Here is a 21,084-nt window from a genome sequence, read left to right on the forward strand (position 1 = left end):
AACATAGTGAGATCTGAAAAATATTTTATTTTGGGTGATGAGAGTCAGTTTGATCATTTCAGGATACTGTCATGTTTGTCCTATCATTTACTTTTTTATATACTTTTTCCACCTCAGTAACAAACTTTTCACAAAGGTAAAAACTTGTTTCCAAAATTGTGTTTCCTTTTCTTTCTCTTATTTTCCTCATTCAAATTCATCTCTGTAGCTAAAATGAATAAATAAATGAATAAATATAAGAATGAAATGCCAAACACACATAACGAACCCAATGATAAAGTCTCATTAAAGAAGTTTTCATTATTTGTATTCTATGGTCACACTGTCAAACTGCATCCTCACACTGACTGAACTTGTCCTAACCTTGTGAGACAGAAAGACCTTTTACACTGAGGGACGAGTTGCTGTTTCAGTCGGCGCATATTTAACTGATCACCATGTAAAGTGTGTAAATTATAAACCTTTTATTCGCTTTATATCAGTGGGTCCCTGGGCTCCAGTGAACCTGGTCTCCAGGACTGTGTATGCAGTTTTTAAAAATGTCAACAGAAGCCCAATTTTACGAAGCGCTGAACCCACAAAACTGACAAATCCCAACAGACCATAAAGTGATTATACACCATAACATTAAGGCGTGATTAATGTTTGATGTTGTCCATCCATGCTACAACATGAAAACCTAATGGAAATGAATTAAGGACAATTACTCTCGTTGATTATTTCAGCTGCGGTTCATTGGTTTTAATAGAGGAGGTTTGTATGCTTTGCATGAATTTAATGGTTAATGATCACTAACATTTTATAACTATGAACAGATTACACACCTTTAAACACAAATACACTGAGTTCATCTTGTGTTTAACTCCTCTTTACTGCAGTGCCCACATTGCTGTACTACAGGGGGTGAATTGAGGACATAATACATTCACTACAAATCTCAGTACCTGACCCACTCAGCCCTAAGATCAGATCTTATAATTCACTCACTCTGCAGAGACACACACACACACACACACACACACACACACACACACACACACACACACACACACTACAAATCTCTCTTAAAGTAAAGGCACGATTTATAATTCAAATCTAAGCAAAAGGATAGTGAACCTGGGAACCTGCACTTCCAAACTGATTGACAGGCCTTTACTCAAAGTGTTTCATGTTTTCTGATGCTGTTAAAGTTTATATTTTTGACAACAAGCAAAATAAATAAATAAATAAATGTTCCAAAATATCCAGGATGGTCCTTTACAGCTGACACATGAACTGCTGTTCAGCCTTCTCTGACTCACTTGTGTATCCTCATGTGTCACTGTGATTTACACACAGGTTACCGAGCAACTGGTGCATTAGAGACACACACACACACACACACACACACACACACACACACACACACACACACTAAAGACTTTGTGTGATAACTTGTGTAAAAGTCTTCATCAGATTTATATGAAAAATAAAAACAAATAAATAAAGTATGCAGACCCGTGTTTCGTCTCCTGTTTTTTATTTTTTATTTTTTATGATGTTTTATGACTTTATTTATAGATTAAACTTCATGTTGACATCAGCTCATTTTACGTTATATTGGTGATGTGATGTGAACCAGTACATGCAAGTCAGATTCATATATAAACAAGACGATATACATGGTGGAGCTGAGACATCACATCTGCGAAGCCTCCCAAAGACAACTTATTATTTTTGTTTAAATGCATCAAATGCCAACGGGGGGCAATTAAAGCACGTGTATTAATATTGTGAACTGTCAAAAAGGTCTCGACGGATAAAACTGCTCGACAGTCGTGACGTGTTTATATTGTTAAATATCCTTAGGCCAGACACAACATATCAGTTTCTTTGAAGAGTTTTCACGCCTGTTTTCTTGGCTAATTAAGGTGTCTGGAGAAAAGTATGACACTGGCTTTTAATCTTTTCATCAAAGCGGTTTCATTCAGGATGTACTTGTTAAAAAGCAGGATTTATTGATTGATTTTCATTTTGGGTTTGCAAAAAAAAAAAAAAAAACCTTGGAAATAGCATCTTGACAAATTCATCTTAACTCATACTTCACTTACCAGCGTTTTCTAGAGCTTTTACCCTCGTCTCACAGCTCGCTCCTTACTTGTCATTATAGTAGTATATCATAATATTATCAACAAATTAGCCTGTAAAATGAACTTTTTACTTTCAGAATGATGCAAAAATTTGTGTTAAAAGTGTGTTATGTTTTAATAGATCGATATTCGCGTGTCTACTTTGAACTTACTTACTACTCTGACTTCAGACCACCTGACTGTCTCTGGACTGAACTTCCACCTGCAAGTTAAACAGCATAAGTGATGATTAAATAACAAGAAAACCTCTTCATGAGCTGCTTATGCATTAATGAAAGAAAGATGGTAAAGTACCTCTGCTGAAGAACTTATGTTTTCACTCTTTGTTTGTTTGTTTGTTTGTTTGTTTGTTTGTTTGTTTGTTTGTTTGTTTATGTTTATGTTTATTACGCACAAAGCGCTGAGCTGATTTGCACTGAACTTGTTGGAGGGATGGGACGTTGTCCAGGGAAGAACCCCTTAAGTTTTAGGGCAGATCCGGCTCATTTCAGTGTCTGACAGTATCACTTATAGCTGTGTGATATTTACATTGAGTAAAATATCCATAACAAGGATTCCATGTTTTTAATGGCTGCTCTGTTCCATCAAATGTTGGTGTTGGTGAGCAAAATGATAAAGAAGCTAAAGCACAGCACGCACAAAGAAAACCTTTCAGCGTGGACTGAGACAGCAGCTCTCACAGCGCCTGAGGAGGACTGGGTTCAGCTGATCCCACTTGTGTTGATCTAACAGCCCCACCCACCAGTTACCTGCATCGTGAGCTCGTCATTTCACTCTCTGAACAGTCTAGATCTGACTTTTAATCACTATTGAAGCCACAATATATGATCATTTTTATTTGCTTTGACATTGGTTGGGAATTGGGAATTTTATGAACATGATTTTAAATGTCAGTGTTTACTTATTATAAACCTATTCTACAGTTTTGTCTTATACGTTCTCACTTCTCTTTTATTTTTTTAAATCGTGGAGTTATAATTTCTTCATGTTTATGAGCACAGGTCCTCAGAGAGATTCCTCCTTGAATATTAGATCCCAGTCTTTCAGAGGACTTAGTGTTTCTTCCTGCAGCCCTCGGGCTCAGATATGGAGCTACACTGCCACCTTCAGATGCCTTTTCTTCAGTGGCAAATCCCAGCGTGCCAGCCATTCTCAAAAATATTGCAGGGCTCTCGTGCAGGATACAACATTCACCACAAGATGGAGGCAGCTGACTGTGCGGTGAACTGAAGCACCCACAGCAGAGCGCTAACCACCGCTGCAAACGGCTGTGGATGAAGCTGCCAAGGAGCCATCAAACTCCTGTAGGTTCTGGCCTCAGAAATCTGACACAAAAATGTGGTTTTTTAAATGAGAGCTACTGCAGATTGAGAAAAGTCTTTGAAGAAGAACGCTGTCAGATAACTTCAAAGGTTATTCCAGCCCAGAGAGTCCGGAGTGAGACCAGTAATAGATCGAATAATGGTTTTTATGTTCTTAAAAGAAAGGCAACGAGTGAATGTTTCTTCGACCAGAGCCTATGTCCCATTGGTGTTAAATTTCTTCCTGGAGAGGAACCTTCTAATAAAACAGAGTCGGACCCCCTCTGAGCCTCTGCTGCGATTACTCTGGTTGGTATTGACACATTATCTGCCAACACTTCCCTGTTTTTCAGCATCTGATAGACTGAGGTTTCTCTCTAATGCAGCTTTTCCACTGAGATCCAGGCCGCAGTGTAATTGTCCGCGCAGCACCAGGAGTCGCTCTGTCTGACTGTAATTCTATAATATTGGGGTTGGCTATGACAATAATCCCCGGGCTCATCATGCGTCGCCAGAACTGTTTCACAAACTGAAATGTATGTTTGAGAATGTGAGATTGTGGAAAAGGGAAGAGTCTCTGTCAGCTGCAGAAGAAGAAAAAGTTTATGTGAACGCCAAGTAAATGTTTATGAATTGTGACTTTTGCAAAATGTGGATTTGTACCATGACACCGCCCACATGAGGCTGATAACATGTTTCCTGACTGACGCTGTGGCTCCCATCCAGCCTTAAATACAAAGCAAACAAACAGAAAACATGTAAAATATTAAGCACCCAACAACAGAGGGTGGCTCATTAGCTGCCCTCGCTCCTTCCCAGCGTGACTGACAGATATGTTTTTCTTCATCACCTTGACTCAAAGATCTCCATGTGTGTTTCTGCACGTGTGACACGAACAGATCAGCTCCCGGACGTGTTAAAACCTTAATAGGACGCTGCCATAAGAGCTTAACAGGAGGCAGGATGTGGAAAAACAAAAGCAGACTGTGAGCTCTGCTCTGCCCAACCGGTGCATCAGAGTCAAAATCAGGCCTCGTTCAAAGCATCTCACTGGTAAATCTTTAAAGAAATACTCAAAAGATGAGAGGAACGCATGAATAGTTTAGGGCCGGCGTGTTGGTATCATGTACTGCTGCGTGTGAATTATGGAGAAAACATGAAAGCAGGGCGCTTGCTCGTCCCTAATTTGAAGATCCCATCCAAACAATACATTTTTAGAAACATATTGTTTTGTGATTTGTATGTTAGTCATGATCGGTTTCAAAAAGAAATGGTAATTTCAGAAAAACACACTGAGAGAAAAACACACACTAAAGGGTGTTATTCTTATGGTATTTTTGATATGAGAAAATGTAATTACAGACAAACGAGGCAAAAATAGAAACACAGGACAATACCAGACACCAAGATATGACGAACAACACGATCTGAAATGGTTTTGCTCTGTTATTTCTGTCTGCACACAGAACAGAGTTGATATATTTTCTGCTGTCGACAGTATGAAATGGTGAGACCAATAACTCTGTATTCCAGCGTTAACAAATAAAGAGAAACAGATGACAAATGTGATTCCAGGCGGAGGCAGGAAGGATGTGACTTACAGCGAAGTGTTTCCTCAAAACACTTCGGAGTATTTTACTTTGCCACGACCTTTTGAAAAAACGCACAAGGAGGACACACGAACACATGCTAAGTAAATGGCAGGTGGTGGCACGGTGTGTTTAAGGGTGTAGGATTATATACAGACAAGAAAAATTAAAGGTCAAAACAGGAAAGAAGCAAAAGAGTTACTGACACTGGTCTCATCCAAACAACTACTTTTATCTGTTGTTGTTGGGAGGATGATTCCCGGGCTTTGGAAGGAGGATTCGTCCCTTCTTCATCTAAGTATTTATAAGGAGAATTTCACATATTTATAGCGTTTTTTTTTCTCCACACTGGTACTAGAACCTTTGTCCTCGGGGACGAGAATGGATAATGTTTTTTTTTTGTTCATTTTTTTTTTTTAAAGTTCCTAGTTTTTTTATTATTTTTTTTTTAGGAAAATTAAGTCTTGGAGCCAAAATGAATCTTTCTTGTTTCTTGCTTCTACTCGGCCTGTGATTTCATCATCAGCTGTAGCATTTGGAACATTTGGAAGGGTGAATAAAGCCTTCCTGACAAAATACAGAGTAATGACAGATGGATATGGTCGTGTATATTTTAGCTATTTCAAGAGATGACAAATGAGCGTATCCTTAAATTGGCTTTGATTGCTTTTTCATAAGGCTTAAAAATGATCAGTTTTCATGACAGAAGCAGAGTCATGACATTGTTAAAGGAGCTATTTGTAAGTTTTGCTATTGCTACACAGCCGACGTTAGCGTTAACAGCTGTTTACTTGCCAGTCTTCAGCCGTCATTGCTTTTAAAAAAGGATGAGAGGTTATAGTACGGCCCTCTGAGCAGCACTACTTCTTCATGGCAGACTCTGGACGCCACAGTGACTCGGTATCGGTAAGTGATGAGACAGTTCGAAAAGACTGGAGCTAGCTCGTTAGCATGCTAACTTCAGTACAAGAAAAGAAGTGTCTCCACCACTAAGAGACTTCGTGAGTAAATGAGTGACTTTTTATGCTGAATTCACAATGTTTCTTGTAGACTAGAAAAGTAAACAGCTGCTAATGCTAACGTTAGCTACATAGCGATAGCAAAACTTACAAACAGCTTCTTATAAACAGCTGCAAAGTGTGTTATTGAAGATTGTCGTGCGTGTGCGTAGTGAATGTGAAGCTTATAGGGAAACCAATCTAAAAGCCAAAGGTTACATTGCCACTGTATTATGCAATCAGCATTTACTTCATAATGATAAGTTAGAGCAAATATTGTGTCCACCCCATTATATCAGTGATAGAAAGACTAAATATTAGTATTTATTGCTTATTGGGATCAGTTTTTTGAGTGGAAACCTGTTGGATAAACACAAAAACACAACATTAAATGTGTTAAAAGTGGCTCTTTATGTGCCTTAAATGAAATGAAGAAGTGATCCTAATGATTTAAATCAGAGGATGGGGGCAAAACTGAACAGACACATCAGCGACACTCTTGGGAACCTGAAGCTGAATTATACAAATATTGAACGATGAACGTGCGGTAGTGATTTTTCCATCCCTGAATGGTCACACTGTATGTAATCAATAAAATCCTGCATATGTACATAAACAGGTAAACTTGTTAGGCTTTACTGCTTTACCACTACTGGTTAGAGGGAAGGCTAAGCTGCAAATTTGTGGATGCAAAGACCTATTTATTCCTATTTCCGAGACAGTCGGGCCCATTCAGCCGACGCACAATCTCCACCATTTACCTCCAGTCTATTTCTGTGACATATTTACGCCCACGCGTCAGGCTCAGTGAATCTACCTGTGTTAGGCCGAGCAGGAGAATTTACACAGGAAGCCTTTGGAAATAAACATTTGCACTTATTATATGTCGCCTGCTTCTCAAGGAGCAAACACACACACACACACACACACATGCTGCTCACAGACATGCATGTGAGAGCAACAGAGGACAGATAAGAACATGCGTACACACACACATAGAAGGCATTCATGGCAGGCGGTAATAACATAGTGCTGCTTTTGAGAGGCCAGCCACAGTTCTGCGGGCAGAGAGGGTACGTACAGGAGATGTTATTGCTCTATATGTTTATAACGCTGCCATGGAAAAATAAGAGGCTCGGCCACAGGCATTTCCTCGGCTCCTCTCTCCCCCAGTCACCTCTCCAAGCCTGTGTGGGAGGGAGGCAGCGAGCGTTTATATGAGAGCTGAGCACATGTCATACTCCATCATTTCAGAAATAGGCATCCCAATTTCTCTTTCTCCTGTTTGCATATATTCTATCACAAACCCCTTTCACCAGCCGGCTCTTGTTTCTTCGCCCGGCCCAACTATTTGCTTCTTCTATTGTCTGCACTCTGAGCAGCGACCTCCGCAACAGTCGTATTTACTTGAAATGTTGATTTAGTGTAACGTTAGACACATGGGAATTCATACATAAATATTTGAAGGAGAATATTTGGTGCAGCTATTGTTTGGATTGACCCTTATGTTACTCACTACTGGTTGGATATATTGCTGCCCACCAAGGAGTTTTAAGTTTATTTCACTGCTGCACTGTTTTGGAGCTGCTCTGGATTTGAGTCTCATCTGCTGTTAATATCTAAAATGAAAGTGTGACGTCTAAAGCTGGGACATTTTTGATATTCAGAAGCAGGAATCAATCGTTTTCACTCCGTTGTTCGGCCATCTAAATGTTGGAGACTGTCCTCCTGTGAAAAACCAGCTGACAAGGTCGTTCGTTCAGCCGCTTATTTATGACCCATAGTTATGTTTTGTTGTCAGGCGACACCTAGTGGTCGTAGTAATTATGACAGGAGCAAAGGGAAAAGTGCGTGGTGCAGTATAAAGAGGTTACAGCGGGTGGATGGGTCAACAAAACACAGGAATATGACTCAGGAGATCGGTGTTCGACTCCCGTGTGAAACCAGTATTTTATATTGTTTCTATCGTCAATGACCGTTCGCTGAGCGGCCTCTGAAACCGCTTACAGCTTTTACGAAGGTAACTGGACTAACTTGAGGTTCTTGAAGACGTTACACCCCTCTTTCGAAAAAACCTTGAAGCCACCTTTCGGATGAGGGGTCTTCAAGAACCTCAAGCAAGTCCAGTTGCCTGAATATCGTGACCTGGATGACCGAGGATCCTCCCCCCCACATTTTGCCCCAATCAAGATCTTTTATATTCTTCAACACAGCTACTTCCGCCATTTGCGTACAGCCAAGTGAAATGTTGTTGAATGCCTTCGAAGGCAGACTGTCCGGACGTGTACACAATGACTCCAGTTTCTACAGTTCATTATGCCGAACCTATAGAAGAACTGCAATAGGAAGCCGAACTATTCACGGAAGTCTGATGTAAGAGGCGACGAAGTGTGACCCATTCGGAGCAGGTACGGACGCTTTTTCTGTCAAGATGTCGTCTCATACAGAGCAGTTTGTTCCAGGCACACAGAGCCCTTTTGTCACAGCTGTAGAGAATAGATACATCAGACTTTATACAAGCACAGTTTACAATGGCAAAACGCCAGACAAGGGCCACGGCTCAACCATGGAGACAGTTTTTAAGTGGAGTGTTGAAATCCTTGGTTACTCCGCCAAAGCAGCAAAACCGTGACAAAATCCTATCTGCTATCAGTGTAAGTTAACAAATTACAAAGTGTTGTACACAAGGCAGAAGTGTCTGGAGCTGTTTTGAAGGACCAAAACTTGAAGGTGAGGTAAAAGCCTGTCACCACAGAGATTCGTGAGACGTGATGAATTGCACAAATGGTGATAAACCGAACACGTTGTTGTTTGATGATCTGACACAGTTAAAATCGCACTGACCGCGAACGAAGTCGGTCATGGCAGCAGCTATGTGGTAAACATACAGTAGAATATAACTGCTTTTAGATCAACTTTTTATTTCTTCTTCTATCTCATCTCTATTAAACATAAGCTTCAAGGACGTGGGGGGGGGGTGGGGTGGCGAAGGAAATGAAACTTCTTCTACTGTTGCACTATGTTGCTCTAAATGATGGTGTCAGCCTATAATGTGAATGTAAATAACAGCTGAAATCATGTCACGTTTAATTCCTTTCAGACACAGCCATCCTCTGTTCGTCTCCGCTCCTCTGAAACCAGCTCTCTGTTTGTGATCCAGAGGATAATTAGGCCTCGGAGCACGGCGGTGAATGTTTGGTCTCACTCTGCTCGGCTTTAAAGAGAATGCTCCTTTTGGATGCTGTAGTATGAGCGTATATATCCCTTAAAAAGGCAGAGCTGTAGCTGCTTGTGCCTCTGATGTGCCATCCAACTTTAAAATACAGCTTTGCGAGCTCAGTCTTCTTCAAAGCCTTCTTTTCTTTTTCTTTTTTTTTTTCTGCTTTGGCTTTTTTTTTTTTTTTTTTTTTTTCCCCTTTNNNTTTTTTTGCCCCCTTCTGCCAGCTCCAGCTCGGCACTGCCTGCTGCCTCAACGTGATGAGTGGAGCTGAGTGAAGAAGTCGGGTGAAAAAGCCTTAAAGGAACTGCAGCTAATTCATGAAACAAGCCACTATCTCATGAGCTAAAAAAGTAGTTATAGCAGCATGAAAAATACACAGGACCCGCCATTAAATGGGACATTGAGCCGCTGGTGTTTTGTGCGTTGATCACTGTTCTGTTTAGAATTCGCTGCAAGTAATCAACGTAACCCCCCCCCCAAAAAAAAACACCCCTTTCATTCTTTTTGACTTGGAGGCCTAATGGCTTTTATAGTAACGACTTTGTGTCTTTAATGGCACAAACGCCATTAACCCAGGCTATTGTTATTCTAATCTCTCTCTGTCAGCGGCCTCGGGGGCAGGGCCCTCGTCTCGTTGAAACAGTTTCCTCATTGTGAGCCTGGAGGGAGGGAGGGAGGTGAGGGAGGGAGGCGAGGGAGGGAGGCGAGGTGGGGTGGAGGTGTTTCAACCGCTGCCACCTGAGCGGGCATCAGCATCCAGAAAATCTTACATTTAGGGTGGTCCAACCCGCCATCTCCAAACCGCGTCCTCCTGGCTCTCCTCTTAATGTGGTCCTAGTTCCACTTCCCCATCCCGCAGCCTCCCGCCAACCCTCTCCCCCCTTCTCTTTACACAAAAAGCCCCTCACACGACGAACAAAGTTTCACTGGCCCTCATTTGTTGACTTATCTGGCATGGCAGAAGTTCGGCTTTTGAAAAAATCCTTAAACACTGTTTGTCGAGCTTGTTTTGCAGCAGGGAGGTGGCGGACTGTTGCCCCCCCCACCCACACACACACACACACACACACTCCAGACACACAGGAAGAGCCTCTGCCATCTCCTCCACGACTTGAGCAGGTGCAAAGACAAGGCTCAATGACATCTTTGTACCAANACCCACCCACCCACACACACACACACACACACACACACACACTCCAGACACACAGGAAGAGCCTCTGCCATCTCCTCCACGACTTGAGCAGGTGCAAAGACAAGGCTCAATGACATCTTTGTACCAAATGGAAGAAGTTTGGGGGTTCACCAGCACCCCTGGCCGTGGCCCGGCAGCACCTCCCCTCCATCTGCCTTTGGGGGACCTGAATGTGAGAAGTTAGCGGTGACAGGCCGCAGAGAGGGAAACCATATATCCTGACGCGACACAGACACCAAAGGTAGTTGGTTTTTGGCTTCCACGGCTGCCTGTCACACCGCTTTTTAACACTGCTGCTCTGCTCTTTTACTGGCTGCAGTAATTCATGTTGGCCCGCCGCTGTCTCCAAGCTCACAATAGAAACTCACAACAGCAAGTCCTGTTTTGTAGGTTTGACTTTACAGCTAAATGCATGGACCGTTCTATAGACCGGGGAGCTCCATGGTGAAGCGTCTCCATATAACTGTAGACGTGTCAACTGGGAAATAAAAGTAAATCCGTTCAGGCAAAGACATCGTTAAATGAGAGAGCTCATTGGTAGTTCGATTAATGAACTATTTCTTACCAAATGGACCAATAGAAATGTTTGTAACTCACCCGCCTACCTCAGAATCACACGTGCAGCATGAGCTGCCAGGTGGGCATATGTTGGAAATGGCAAGAAAAGCCATTTCTGGTGTTTCCTGGCAGCTTTTTAAAGACACTGTCCCAGATTTATGTCCACTGGGAAGCTTTCCAAATATCTGTTTCCTCCTCTACCCACATGTTGCTATCAGATGTGACAGTCCTGCCGCCTGCTAGTCCATGAAGTGACTCTCTCTACCTTTGCAGCGATCTCAGATTTCTGCCCTGTATTCTAGAAATGTTGTGTTTTTCATAAAGTATTGGCCTGGTGTACATGTCCTACTTTTTCTGCAGAAGAAGAAGATGGTAGCGCTAGAGCCAAAATGTATATATAGTACATAACAGGAGAGGTGTAGCAATACGACAATATAACCATCACTCAGACCCCATTTACACAGTCACCTCGTGCGTCTTAGAGCAGATCTGAGCTAAAAAAGCAAAGTGTAAATCCAACCATCTCACGCATCTAAGAGGCGTTCAAGATGGTTTGAAATCCAATTGTTAAAACTTCCTCGGTACATGGAGAAGTCATGCAGAAGGTGTTTATCTGATCCTCGATCAGTGCCAACACTGAACGATCTGCATGGGTGAGGGGGCGGCAAGAGTAAGAGCTCTCCTAGTTCATAAATAACTGTTGTTGTAACTAAACTGTGCTGCCATGTATGAAAACAAGACGGATTACAATTAGATTTGTGATCTTGCTAACAGAGACTCTTACACTTGGCCAAGTGTAAACAAAAATCTCATCTGGATTTTATCCGGACGCTTCGAATGAGTCTCAGGTATTGTCAAACGTCTGATGGGTTTCCAGGGGGGGAAACTTTTAAGTCGAGGTGTGTTTACATTTCAGCCAAAGAAGCTGCTTCAGGCAACAAGTCTTAGTCACCGTGGCTGAAAAGACTCGGCAAAGAACTCAAACATCCTCAGCAGAGGATCCGAAGAAAGAGATGCCACAGCTGACAGCTGGGGAGGTGCCGTTCAAAGACGGGCCAGGTTTAAGATGGAGATGGGACATCAGAGTCTTACCTCAGGCATTTACCACTTCAAGCAAGTGGCCAGGAGGAGGACTTGTCTTTGAAGATCACTTCTAGTGATGTGGGGCGTGATGGCCTGACCCAACCCCCCCCCAGCACACACACACACACACACACACACACACGTAAATCTATTCACAGTCACAGGTATTTAAAAATGAAACGAGTGTGTTTATCACCTTGGTTTTATAGATGTTATATTATATTATATTATATATTATATATATTATAGCGTTATATTTCATTGTCTTAATTGTTCACTCCTTCATATAACTGAAACTGACAATGAGAAAGTCAAATCAGTGTTTGCATTTGAGGTCCTGTTGCGTCACTATCCCTCTATCAGGGGACATCGCGGCACATTTGTTATTGCATGGTGATTATTTCCGAGCTGACTCGGAGCCTAATGATCAGCCACGATAAGCCATCCTCTCCGACTCCCAAACTGCGGAGAGTGTGAGGTTTTATTATTTCTGGAGCCGTTCCCATGGCCCGAGCCTTTGCAGCCCACCCCTGGATTTCATGGAGCTCCCAGGCAGTAACCTCAAGAACAATGTGGGGTGCTGTGCTGATTCTGGGGACCGGGCGAGCCCAGCTGCCCCCACCTGCTAGCAGCTTTACTGGCTTGGCCCCTGGCCCCCGAGGCTTGTTTCTCCACTGCCAAAAAAAAAAAAAAACCCATCCAATTTATCATCAGATTTCATTTTCGTATTAAGCTTTTAAAAGAAAGTTAAAAGTTACAGATTGAGATTGTTTCATGCGCTCTTCGTGTCGCCAGCCTGAATTTGCTATGCTGAGTTTTTGCTACAAGTTTTGGTTTGGAAAACAATTAACCGAGCGCAACAGCTGGAGGAGTCCAAATAATGAACTACGGTGATTTACTGTTGCTGATGCCGTGAGTTTACATGATTTCACCTCAACGAGGCCTTTATGTCTTATTTTGGAGAAACTTTACGACATATCCAATCAGCTGCTAAAAAAAAGAAAAAAGGAGTCATGTTGATGTCTCAGTGAAAGACAGCGCTTAATCATCCACACATGAAATGACACGTCCCCGAGCGGCCGCCTGTTGAGCCGTGTCGGATCTCAGCAAGACGAGGCACAATTTGTTGGTTTTACAAGGTAATTACTGCAGTGTCTCTTATTTAAAGTCGTTTTATTGACGTCGACAGGAAGTAAACATGTAGAATCACAACGCTCACGCTACAGATTTTAGGTCTGAGTTTTGTGGCGTGTGAAATTACATCACTTGTTAGTCGATTTCAGAAAAGTATTGGAAATTGATTTATACTACAAACACCACATTTCCCACCGTAAGGATGAAACTTTCTTTATAGGAGAAAGTGAAAATTTAAAAGATTTAAAAACAAACAAAAAAAAAAAGACTAAAAATATTAGTTGACAAGGTGCACATTTCATTTTTGGGCATTCAGCTGGAGGAGGAGGGGCCTGGGAGTGGGTGTGTTTAGTTATGGTGATCCTTCACTCAGCTGTCGAGTACGTACACACACACACACACACACACACACACACACACACACACACACACACACACAGGGAGGCACGAACTTCCACGGCCAATCAGCTGCCAATGTGTCCCGAAACATACTCTATTTTTGTGCTGCTATACTTGCGAGGACCCTCACTGACATTGACTGTAGCCCTGAACCTTCACGCCTCACCCCAACCTTTAACTTCATCTCAATTCTCACCTTAAACATAAAACTAAACCTGGACCAACTTTCAACCCTTAATCAGCCCTACTTTCAAAAAAATGGGTAAAACAAAAAAAAAGAAACAAGTGCATGCTCTCTCTCTCTCTCACACACACACACACACACACACACACACACACACACACACACACACACACACACACACACAGGGAGCGTGTGGGTGACATGGGTCTTGTGTGAATCTGCTCTGCCCCACCTGCCTTGGCTGTGACGGGGGTCCACATGTGCACAGTGGTAGATTGTGATGCAGCACAATACTGGCACAGAGACGACGGGCGGATAAACACCCTTTAAGCTCATAACTAGGCTGCAAGAAAAACATTACTCAGTGTTCTCCTGTTCCTCTGTTTGCCTTTGTCCTCTGCTGCTGCTGCTGCTGCTGCTGCTGCTGCTCGGTGCCACACTGTGAACCGTGACTGATGCCAGGAAAACAGGAATATTAAGAGCAGGAAAATCTCACTACAGTCATAAACATCCTGATGTTTCCCTGCGAACAACAGATACATAGATGGATCCTCCAAGAGCAACGTCACATGATGAAATAAAACAAATAGAAAAATATGTTTAAGTGAAGAAAAAAACCCAACTTACTTTACAGAATGCTTTTCATTTACTTTTACATAAATACAATAGATATACAATAAAGTATTGCCCAAATAAAACCAAAACAAATGAATGCACCAAACAAAAATGTGATCAATGGCAGTGGCACTAAGTACAACTCTTTAAATGAGGATAATCACTTATTCATAAGTTCTAATGAATTGTATTATGCTGCAAATGAGTGACTTCTCATGTTTCAGACATGTCGTTTCAGAAATGAACATGACCCTGAAGGACTCAAAGCTCCAAGTGTCAAACATGACAAGATGAAAGAGTTTACCCATAACTCCTCTCTGCACCTCGTCTCATCTTACTCAAGGTTTTCTGTTCTGTGTGTGTTGACAGCACTACACCAACAACTTCTTTTTTTCTTTTTTTTAGTTTGCACGTTGCAATATTTTATTCAGATGGTTTAAATCATAATCACTGGCAGGTGAATTGACTCAAACGATGGGGGGAAAAAAAGAAAAAAAAAAAAAGAAAGATGTTTCCGTTCCTCTCTGTATCTCTTTGCTTTCCATTTAGAAATTTCTGTTCTTTTTGTCATCTTTGGTCAAGCCGGAAAACAGAGCAGCTCCCAGGACCGCTAAGGCCACTCCTGCTACAGCGACGCCTCCGACCACAGCTGCCGCCTGAGCTGTTCGAACCTGCACAAGACAAACAAGTGACAGGCTGGAGATCAAGGACGAGCCGCTGAAAACATTTCACCGTTTCAATTTTGAGTCACGTACAATCTGCAGTTGGAGGAATGTTAATGAAAAAAAATCCGTGTTGTCAGTTCAAACATCAAATTTGACGACGTGCATTAAAAAGGTAAAATTGTTTTTGTTGTCTTATGTCCTGGTCGGAAACGGTCCAGCTGCTGGGAATATGTGATCCTCTAATTTAGTGTCATGGCGATGAGGTGGTTGCTTTTGTATTCTGGATGATTATGCAGAGCCACAACGCAGTGAAGGTGACAGATGCACTAAGTGGGTTGATTAAACGAAGCTTTTTGAAACTTGCAAATCAGCTTGTTAATCATCATCTGGTTGTTTGAAATATGGGCAATCACAATTTATTCAGCGCCACATCTGCTTCTTATCAGTTGTAATAGATTGTGTTAGATCTGTGTATTGTTACAGTGACTGAGACGCTTATGTGATAAACTCATCCCGGATGCAGGTGCAGACGCACACCAGGCCGTGCATCACTTTGATAAAGGGATTTCCCACTGAAACGTCGATATAATATGTTACAACCACATCTGTTATGTTCTGTTATGATTAGTGGTGGAGAGGTTTGTTTAATGGCTGTGTGACTTTTTTCCTCCCAGTTTCTTTTAGAGAGAAAATTATGAAAGAGTTTAGTTGTTAGTTGATCTGCTGATTGATTCTATTCACATTACATCTTCGTTTGTTAAACACTGGGGTTTTTCATGATGTGGCTTATTACTGTATGTCCCTCCTGAGGGCTGAGAAAACTAAACTGAACTAAATTATATCTAATTGAACCTGTAGACTATTTAAAGTTATAAAATCCATTTTGATGCTATTTATGGTCAGTTTTTAGTCAGCACCAGCCATTGAGTGTGTTTTAATTCTGTAATTTCCTCTTTCTATATCATAGTGTTGATTGTTAGCGGTGGAATCAGGATTCAGATAAACTCCACATGCACCGTTGTAGAGGATTTTATATCTCTTTGAAAGAAGCTGAAACACAGAGAGGGTTTAACTGTGAAGCAGCCACAGGAAATTTAAATATAGTTGTTGCAGAGGGTTAACGCTGACTGCCTTTTTTGCCACCAGATCATTTTACATTTTTGGAACGGAACAACAGAGCAGCGGCAGGTCAAAGTATGTGTGTGAATCGCAGCCGCAGGACACCCACCTGCCGAGACTCTGGCTTGCCGTATCGTAGCTCGGTAACAAAGTGCTCGCAGTTGCGACTGGCAACAGAGTACGGCAGCTCTTGACCCACCATCCTACAGGCCTCCCTCACAATGATGTGATGATCACGAGGCTCGCACTCGTCGTCCAGGAGATTATTGATGTGGTAGCTGTTGGTGCCGACCACTTCCCAGAGCTTCTGGCGCCTCACTTCTGCTGTGTTGCTGTCCAGGAACATTAAGAGGTCCAAAGGCCCTGAGCCTTCATCTGTGTGTGCATTAAAGAAGAGACAGGAAGTTAGAATATAGAGGCTCAGAGAGGAAAACGATAACTGGCCATCCAGCAAGTCGCTGTCTTTACTATTATTTCAGATATATAAACAGCACATGTCATTGGCTGGCGATGTCCATGTGAGGCCAACGAGATGTTAACTATAAAATAAACCAAAATTAACATAGTGGCAGGCAGAAGGTTAGGGTTGATCTTCCAATGTGAATGCCGTCAATGCAACACTTCACCCACTTGGAGGAATCAAATGAACCACTTCATTTCCTCCGATGTAGATAGCCCAGTGCTGATACATCCCCCGGAAGATCTCGATCAGGTCTCCGGGCTTTGGCTCATGGTCAAACTAAAAAGATCGGAAAATTTTAATTTGAAATAAAGATATAAATAAAATTGATAAAGTTGACATGTAGTCAGTGTAAATGGTCAGAACTTAAATGAGCCATTTGTAAGCATTTGCTATTACTACATAGCCATCGTTAGCATTAACAGCTGTTTACTTAGCAGACTAGAAGAAATGTCTCCAACTGGTGGAAACCTTTTTGTTTTGCTTCTATTTCTATCACTTTTTTTCTTCTACTTAAGTTAGCATGCTAACCAGCTAGCCCCAGCCCGGTCAGACTGTCTCGTCACTTTCCAATACCGAGTCACTGCAGCGTCCAGGCCAGTGTTGCTAATTACTTTCGATGGAAAATAGCTAAAGCCTTTCTTAAAAAGTATCTACATGTCACTAGATGATATAATATGCTAATTAGCATATTCATGATGTCATCACATATGTGATTTTCTGGATAGTAGCTATATGGTTTGTCTCAAAAGTTGCTAAAGGGAATGAAAAGTTGCTAAATCTACTGACAAAGTTGCTAACTTGGCAACACTGGCCCAAGCTGCCCTGAAGAAGTAGTGATGCTATTCTAACATCTTGTCTTTTAAACGCAGCAATGGCTGAAGACTGGTAGGTAAATGGCTGTTAATGCTAACGCTGGCTACGTAGCAATAGGAAAACTTACAAATAGCTCCTTTAAAAAGGGTGTCCTCTGGAGTTTCCGACCACTATGAGCGTTCTGGTGAAATGCTCTTCATATGTTCTGTTTGTTCTCATGCACGAGCACGAGCACGAGCTTGCAGGTGATGCGACACACAGCCCTGCCAAAGGTCTTCGATTGACTGCTGCTCATGCATAGAATAAGTCTCTTCTTCTTGTCTGACATTATTCCAAAACATTATAAATGTGTGCAAATGTGCATGAATCATAAAACAAACAGAAACACTCAAGTTTACTTTAGAAGCCTGGTGTGCACAGAACTTAATGTGCACAGATTTAGTTCTTGCTTTACATGATGAAAACTCATCTTAATGTTTATGTACTTGTTGGGTCTCCTCATCCTGTTTGTTCTTGCCTCCCATAAAGAGACTCAAAGTCTCAAAGTTTTAAATAATTACATTTTTCTTTCTTATTTTAATGTTTAGTGTTGTATTTTTACTTACAAATTAAACAGTAACACACTGCACACATTACAGGAGCAAACTCAAAGTGAAGTTAGTTGTTATTTTGTTGTGCACTGTAATCCATGCATACAGTACTTAACGGAGCAAGTCTGTGCCTTACCCGGTCATGCTGCACAGCAGATGATTAAAGTTTTTTGTCAGTGTAAAAGAACAAGCTCAAGCTGAGAGAAAAAGCTGAAAATCTACAGTAACTGTAGAGCAGAGCAGAGCAGCAGACTCACCAGTGTCGGAGCCATGTTTTCATCTGTCTGGACAAACAGCAATGACTCAGCCCGTTCGTTCTGCACGGAAACCGAAACCTAAGAGCTCAACGTTTTATGAGCTCAAGTGTTCACACTGATGCCAGCTGATTAGCACTGAGATGCAAACAAAGCAAGAATAGATGATCAGATTGGTGCACACTGTACAACCAGACAGCACAGCCTTAATTTGCAAATCATTTACTAAACGAGTCAGTGTGACGTGCTGGACCGGAGCCAGGCGCTGCTCAGTGCAGGAAAGCTGCAGAGGATAAGTTTCGTTTCTGGGGAACTGAGCAGTGGCTGCACACACACTATCCCTGCGTTTAAGTTTTCAACCAAATTGCATTTGTAATTTCAGTGACAGAACCTCTGCATTATTTAGCGAAGTGATGTGACAGAAAAAGTTTCTCACAATGAGGTTTCAAGAAGAAAACTAATTCATGTCTTATTTCAAGCTTTTCAGATCCATCTGGCTCCTTTCTGCTGGACAGACACCTGGGAGACTAATAATCAAGCACCTTTATCTTCAGTTTGTGAAGTTTAACTGCTTGTATATCTGTGTAGTCTACGTTCACACAGGGTTTTGCATTAATACGATGATTTTTAGGTAGTTGTTCCTTCTCAGCACTGTGTTTGGAAAGTGGGTTGATCAACTGACACAAAAGCAGCACACTCAGCAGTTCCACTTTGGCTTATCAGATTAGAATGACCTTTCATCGATTTTCATTTCAATAATTGTACACAGTTTTTTTTTGGTAACTTGGTGGAGACATCCGTGCTTCAGATACAGAGGATAATCTGTAGCCTGTGTATATGGAGGCAGAGGAACCTTCACCTTGTTGCCCTTTCAGCTGATACTGTCAGTCAGAGATGGACGGGTTAGTTAATGAAACATCCTCCTGGAGTAAATTAATTTGTCAATAAGATGGCTGACAATGAAACACTCAAGGACAAACGAGGCAGCTCAGCTCTGTGAATAACTTAATTAAATTTCTTTGCAGAAGAAAAATCTGTTTTATTAAATATAAAAAAGTAAAACAAGTGAAGTACTAAAGCGGCGCTCAGTGGAGCTCATACCTCCACCAACGACAAACAATTGTACAAAATCATAAATCTCTACAGAGAGACTGATGAAAATGTTGAAAAATGGCCGACAGTATCCTGCACTGTTAAGGAAAGTGATGAAAACCGATTAGCACCAAACCTGGTGGAGGGATGGGACGTGGGCCGAGGAAGAACCAGTTCAATTTCAGTGCCGATCCGGTTTCAAAGGGGCAGATACAGGAATTCTTTATCACTTTCCTAAAGATTGCAAGAGTTCTCAGGAAATAATGTACAGCTCTGGATGTTAGAGAAAAAAATCTATGACGAAGAGATTCATGAGTTTGTACAATCTGGTGCAGATTCAGACAACAAAGTGAAGTTATTTTCTGCATTAATCCAAAAGCTAATGTAAAAACCCCATCGGCTTTCTGTCGGGGGAACCAGGGTGATGTTAACATCCGGGTTNCACAATAAAGTGATGTTCATTCGTGAAGATTATCGTGCTGAACAAAACTTCTGTTTGTCACAGAGATTATTTTCTGCAGTAATCCAAAAGCTAATGTAAAAACCCCATCGGCTTTCTGTCGGGGGAACCAGGGTGATGTTAACATCCGGGTTGGCCTCCAAAAAACACGTGATCCCCGTGGTACTCTGAGCGCCGTGTGTCACCGTTAACTGGAACAGAATGAAAGGACAACAATGGTTTCATCTTTTTTCCCCCTCGGTTCCCACCAAGTGAACCGAGCCGCAGACTTCAGTCCGACACTCGAAGGCTAAAACGGAGAAAACAAAGAGTGTTTTCAGATTAGTGTGAATTATCATTTACATATTCTGAATCCCTTCACTTCAACTGTCCCGAATCAGAGACAGATATTTGTGATGTGTGATGATTGTGTTGTTCTGCGTCTGCTTGATGTGGAAGTCACAGTATTAATAAGGTGATGATATGCCTGAGCTGTGGGTCCCTCTGCCCCCTACTGGCCACAGTCTGTTTAAAGCCTCTAACACAGCAGCAGTGTAGAGAAGCAGTGGCAGGTGAATATCAGCCGGGATGAACTGGACGAATGAAAAAAAAAAGAAAAATCTGTCTTTCATATTTTCAGGAAAGCGTCCAAGCTGCGAGACCTGGAAGTTAAATTTCTCCCCAGTTCCTCATTAAGCGCTTAAAACAGGAAGCTCTCAATCAGGCCAGCACAGGGATCCCACCGGCCTTTTAGCTCTGCAGGATGTTTGGAGAATTTCCCCCCACTCAGATCAATGCTGCTGTGCTTTTTATTAAATACAGCTGTAATACAGTATGTCCCGCGTCCCGGCCAAGAATCTTTTTTTTTTTTTTTCCTTCTTCTTCTTCTTCTTCTTTTTCTTTTTCTTTTTTTTTTTCCTCTCTGTATTTTCTCTCCGCTGTTCTGCTCTCTCCTGGTTGTCTTCACCTCCTTGACAGCGGACAGAAGCCAGAGGAGAGATCTGACACCAAACATTCATCTCTCTTCCTGTCTGTCAGCGCTGCTTTTTACCACAGCACCTGTTGAAGTGCCTCGCCATATACGCCGTCACCTGCCCGCCGCTTCACCCAGCCCCTGAACGTCACGTGCTGTATTTCTCTGTATGTCCGTCTCTCTCTCTTCCACAGTCACTGTCTTTTTGGAAATAGCACTAGAATTTCCCACTCGAGTAGAAGTGTTGCACTTGAGGCTGCAGTCGCTGCAT

General features: G+C 42.0%; 1 protein-coding gene across 2 annotated transcripts; it reads right to left on the reverse strand.

Annotated features, from left to right (window-relative positions):
- Nucleotides 1-14,424: 14,424 nt before the first annotated feature.
- On the reverse strand, nucleotides 14,425-18,581 carry LOC111226148 (retinoic acid receptor responder protein 3-like). 2 transcript variants are annotated; one of them, XM_022751248.1, is made up of 4 exons: nucleotides 18,313-18,581; nucleotides 16,820-16,928; nucleotides 16,299-16,564; nucleotides 14,425-15,076 (listed from the first exon to the last, which is right to left on the reverse strand). In XM_022751248.1, the coding sequence occupies exons 1-4, from the start codon at nucleotides 18,325-18,327 to the stop codon at nucleotides 14,951-14,953; spliced, it is 516 nt and encodes a 171-aa protein (XP_022606969.1). In that variant the 5' UTR covers nucleotides 18,328-18,581; the 3' UTR covers nucleotides 14,425-14,950. The 2 variants fall into 2 exon arrangements, with proteins under 2 accessions (XP_022606969.1, XP_022606970.1); XM_022751249.1 differs by lacking the exon at nucleotides 18,313-18,581 and adding an exon at nucleotides 18,192-18,245 and having other exon boundaries at nucleotides 14,426-15,076.
- Nucleotides 18,582-21,084: the final 2,503 nt, after the last annotated feature.

This window comes from Seriola dumerili, unplaced genomic scaffold, assembly GCF_002260705.1.
Source record: "Seriola dumerili isolate Sdu_G_001 unplaced genomic scaffold, Sdu_1.0 BDQW01000149.1, whole genome shotgun sequence".
NCBI classification, from domain to species: Eukaryota; Metazoa; Chordata; class Actinopteri; order Carangiformes; family Carangidae; genus Seriola; species Seriola dumerili.